General features: G+C 55.0%; 1 protein-coding gene across 1 annotated transcript in view; it reads right to left on the bottom strand.

Moving 5' to 3' along the window:
* Positions 1-309: 309 nt before the first annotated feature.
* The window catches only part of SKOR1 (SKI family transcriptional corepressor 1), an 8,687-nt gene continuing 4,104 nt past the window's right edge, over positions 310-4,892 (bottom strand). Inside the window, exons 2-7 of the mRNA XM_014536319.1 lie at positions 4,450-4,555; positions 3,866-3,937; positions 2,340-2,414; positions 2,027-2,101; positions 1,441-1,506; positions 310-875 (exon numbers count right to left, since the gene is read on the bottom strand). Coding sequence (XP_014391805.1) covers positions 781-875; positions 1,441-1,506; positions 2,027-2,101; positions 2,340-2,414; positions 3,866-3,937; positions 4,450-4,555 — 489 coding nt within the window. The 3' untranslated portion in view covers positions 310-780. The remainder of the gene's footprint in view (positions 876-1,440; positions 1,507-2,026; positions 2,102-2,339; positions 2,415-3,865; positions 3,938-4,449; positions 4,556-4,892) is intronic.

Raw genomic sequence — 4,892 nt, 5'->3', positions numbered from 1 at the left:
CGGCTGTCCCCACGCTCCACCTGTTGCGCAGCCCTTAGCCACCCTGCCCCGCTCCCCAGCTACACTTCCACGCCTCCGGAAGTGACAGATTTTTTTTAATTAAAAACAAAACAAAAGTCACGGGTACAGGGTGGTCTCCCCAAACAGGTCAAGGTGGTCTCCATCTCGTGAGTCAGTTGTCGCCCTTTTTAAAGTGCTGGTTACATCAAGAGGTTACAACAAAATAGAGACAAAGCAAAACCCCAAAGGGACTGCAAAACGGGACAGGAAGTAGGTCCAGGAGAAGGAAGCAAAACAACATACAGCATAAATAAATAAGTTAAACTCAGTACTGAACCAAGAGACTCACAGTACATGTATATCCATTGCACATAGCCACTTTGTCATTAGGAACAAGTTTCAGAAGTGGACGGACCGGCGCGGGGCCAGCGCCAGCAAAGTTGCTACATTGTAATCACAACTGGGGGGTCCGAGGCTGTACAGAGGCGAAGAGTAGTCTCCCTCTTCCCTTTTTTACCCCCTCTGTCCAGTTAACCCCATGAGGTCCAATGCCCTGGAGTTCAACCGTGGGGCGAAATGGTATTTACACTTGGAAATGGAGCCGGGGCCCTGGGCTGGGGCTCCCGGGAGTGGGTGCCCAGAAGGAGGGCGGGCGGGAGGCTGTATTTACATCGGTCCGGTCCGAATGGCTTGTTCCTCGCTCTCGGCCGCCTCGGCCGCAGGTATTTACAGGAAGAGAGCAGCATGGCTTGAGGGCGCGTGGGCGCGGCGGGGCCGGCCCTAGGGCAACAGCGGGGGCTTGAAGGAGCAGTTGCCAGTGCAGTGGCGGGGAGTCAGCATCTTGCAGGAGAAGTGGTGCAGGGCGTCGTGGGCTTCTGGAGAGACAGTCGGGTAGACCACGTTGGGTGCCTCACCTGCCTGGCTTCCCGCGCACGGTCCGCCAGCCCCTCTCCTCTGCCCGCCTGGGTCTCCCCCACCCTCTTCCGGCTCAGGGGTTCTCAAGGGAGTGGGTCGGAAGATAGGAGGATAGAAAAGAGACCCGGGCGGTTCAAAACCACTGCTCTGGTGCAAAGGCCCCACTTTACAGAAGAGGAAACTGAGGCACAGAAAGAGGAAGGTCCATCTGCCCAAGGCAAGAGTTGGACCTGAGGGCAGATTTCCCAATGCCCAGAGCTCTGGGGGCTCTTTCTCCCCATCCCACCCGTTCTGAAATCATTTCCTCATTAAAAGCAAATCCTATTTTCCTCCTCTCAGCTTCTGATCCATGTAAACCTGGTCTTCCCTCACTCTAGCACCGTGGTTCCTTCGTTGGTTCCTTCGTTCGTTCATTCATTCATTCGATCACTCACTCATTCATTCATTCGATCGTTCATTCATTCTCCTGCACAGCCAGTGTCTGGCATCTCCCCACCCCCCATCTTTGTTCCTGGGCTTCCGCACCTTTTAACTTCTGCTGGATGGCATAGCGGGCCTTCCGCTCTTGGTCGAGTTCGTTACACAGAGTGTCTGGAAGACATGGGAGGGGCCGGGGAGGAAATGAGTCCACCCGACCACCGGCCCGGGGCCGGGGGGGTCAGAGCCCCAGCCTCACCCTCTTCTCAGCTCTCAGCCCCTTCGGAAAACAAGACTGGGAGCCGAGGGAGGAGGCATCAAGGCTCCAAACTGCAGCCTGACGGAGGGAGGAAATGGCCTGGGATGGTGCTTAGAGGCAGACGGATCTCACCAAAATTAAAGCGAACTTAGGCATTACTTCCCAGGTAATTTTACGCCTCGATTTTTAATTTAGAAACCATGGAAATTGCCGCGATAAGAAGTTCAATCACTCCATGTAATGATGCCTGCAAGCCGTTTGCTGGGCTCGCTTGCCATTCTGAGGCTAATCAGAGTATACAAAGGATATTAAATAAAAAAAATAATTGTTAAATTACCTTCAATTTAAATCCAAATGACTGAGCCAACATTGCGGCTCCTGCCAGACGAGAGGCAGTTATGGCCCGTGCACGCGCTCACCTGACTCCCGTCTTACCTCTGACAATTTGCAGCTGTTGCACCATTTCTTCTCGATAAGCCAATTCCCTCTTCATTTGATCCTGAAAATTATCTGTGCAAATTGATTAAGTGAGAGCTGTTAAGCACAGCCCCCCCTCCCTCGGCCCCATTTCCCCCGCTCCCCATCCCCCACCCCCAGTCTTTGGTCTAGTGGGAAACCCCGAAAAAGGAGGGCTCCCGGTGTCCGTAGGGCGCAGGGCAGCGGCTGGCACTGGGGTCCTGGAGCCAGGCTCGGGAGGGAAGAAGGTTCTGGCCGTGAAGTGGGGTGGGGTGGGTCAGGATGGGGGTACCTTTGAGACTCTGAAATTCTCGCTCCAGCTTCTTGCGGAGCTCCATTTGCTCCAGGAGCAGTTTTTGCAGCTCGTCTGTGAACGGGCGAGAGTGGGAGGTAAAGGAGAGGGTGTGCAGGACTCAGGAGGCCGAGAGGCACACAGGTCCTGCCAAGGTCAGTAGCCCTGAGATGGGCGTTGGGGCGGGAGGAAGAGGCCCTCAGCACCCAGTTTACCCATTTACTTCCAAAGGATTTGGGTTAGGAAAAAGGGGTGGGAAGTAAATTGCCCAGGAGAATCAAATCAGGATGGTAGACGGCACTTTCCACTTCCAAGTCCTGGCTCGAGGCACCAAGCAGAGTGGCCCTGCTTCAGCTTGTTCCCAGCTCCCTAATCTTGGAGGCTAGTGCAGGAGGACTCAATTTACCCCTTCAAAAGTGAGACCTAATCTTTCCCTTCAGTCATACGGGCCAGGGAGAATCTGGTCAAAGTCTTGGACCCCAGCCCTGGAAAAATACACATACTTACAACAGTTTGTTTACAACTTTATATGAATGCTATCAGCACAGCCCCAAATCCATGCTAAAAACACTCACATAAAGCATATCCTGCAAAATCTGTAGCTACACAGAGTCAAAGACCACAGATGCTTTTCTCTCTCCCCACAACAGTTTCCAAGCTCATCCCTGGGCGAGTTTGGGGAGAGGGCAGCAGGCAGAGGTGGGAAACCCTGCTAGTGACCTCAGAAACCAGCTCCAGAGAAACGGCAGGGGGCTGCCTTGACCATGGAGCTCTTGGCATCTGGGTCCTCCCCCTGGGGAGGCTCTCTGGGAAATCCTTCCTGAGCAGGTGCTCAAAAACACAAGAAGGGGAGAGAGAGGAGCAAAGTGGGGTCAGAGGCTCCCCTCTGTGCCTGAAGTCACACACTCTCCCTGGCAGGCTGAGCAACACCCCAAGGACCCTATTCTGCAAATGAGCTGCATCCCCACCCCATTTAGGGTGGGGTGAGTGGTTTTACATTAATTCCAGGGAAAAAGTTAACCCCTTGAACATTCTTAAAGTAGATGCCTCCTAAGAATCTTGCTGTTCAGAAAGTCACGTCTTCCAGTGAGTCTGGGAGACCCAGCATGTCCTGATTGCCCACAGGCACCAAGTTCCTAGGATCTTTACTCGCTTCTCTTTCTCACTGGGCTGTTTAGACAGACCTGGCCTTGGGAATGCACACTTCCAGTCAGCCTCTGGGGTCTGGCTTCCCCTAGCCACCCCCTCTCACACCCACACCTCTGCCCCAGGACAATGTGCCTGGTCATTCTTTCCCCTTCGTGAAGACCGACTGCCCAAGAGCCCTGTCTTCTCACAAACTCCAACAGGAATGACACCCTACAAGAGGGCCCCCCAGAGTAGCCCATTTCACAGATTTAACCTCACCCTCTACAAGAAGGGCCCCCCCCAGAGTAGCCCATTTCACAGGTTTAAGCTCATCCTCTATAAGAAGGGCAATCTCCCCCCCCCCCACCAGAGTAGCCCCATCTCAGGTTTAACCTCACCTCTGGCCAGGTTCTCGATATCTTTCTCCACTAGCTGCGTTGCAGTGACCTCCAGGGTGAGCCCATCTTCGCCTGGGATAGGACAGGTGAGAGGGGTTCTGTCTGGGAGAGGCCTTGGGAGGGGAGGGGTGAGCTTCCTGGGAACTGTGCTAAGTCAGGGACCTACTCCGGATTTGGTGCCATTAGAGGAGACAGTTACAGGCCAGTACTACCCACACTCCAAGCCAACATTTTAGGGATGTAGCCATCATTTTAGAGAGTGGCCGTTGGAGGAGACCCAGGGAAGGGAGGCTATCTTAGAGCAGGGAGTGCCCTCTGGCCTGTTTTATGTGGGTGATGGTGTTCCTAATTCCTTCTGAAACGCTCTCTTACCCGGAAGAGCTCAAACCCACCAAGGAGGTAAGCGACTCAGGAGAGTGGCCTGCACCTGCCTGCGCTGTTTATTTATCTGCCAGCCGCAGAAGGGGCCCACAGCCGCCTACTCTTGGTGAAAGCTTTCCTCACAAGCCAAAGCCGGGGGGACTCTGGGCGACTTGGGTCCCAACTCCCGACTCGGCGTGCTGCCCGAGGATCCTAGGGCTCACCTCGGTCTGTGTTTGCAGGACTTGGCTGGGAGATACTCCTTTGGTCTGGATAGGATTTCCTCGTTTCCAAATCGTCGGCGGTCGAGTGATTGTCTTCCTTATCTGGCTCTTAAAGGCAATAAACCGAGTTTCAAGGAGAGGCAAAGAAACCGTGACCCCAATACAGCCAGAGCTGCTGCAGTCCGGGCGCCCGAGCCCTAATTAAAAGCTTCGCGGCCGCCGCTGCTCCATGCTGTGAGCCTGGGCTCGCGCCCTCAGGCTTTGGGCCGGGCACCCCCCCGCCCCCCACCGCGCGGTCTGCTCTTCTCGGTCTCCACGCCTCCTCCCTAGCCCCTCGAAAAAGAGCAATACAGCAACCGAGCCCACCTGGGACAAGCGACCTACATCGAGCGCAGATACTGGGGCACCGCGAGCGCGCGTGGCCGCCGGGTCTGCCTGGGCCG

Source organism: Myotis brandtii, unplaced genomic scaffold, assembly GCF_000412655.1.
Source record: "Myotis brandtii unplaced genomic scaffold, ASM41265v1 scaffold160, whole genome shotgun sequence".
In the NCBI taxonomy this organism is placed as follows: Eukaryota; Metazoa; Chordata; class Mammalia; order Chiroptera; family Vespertilionidae; genus Myotis; species Myotis brandtii.
This window is presented reverse-complemented; position numbering and strand designations above follow the sequence as displayed.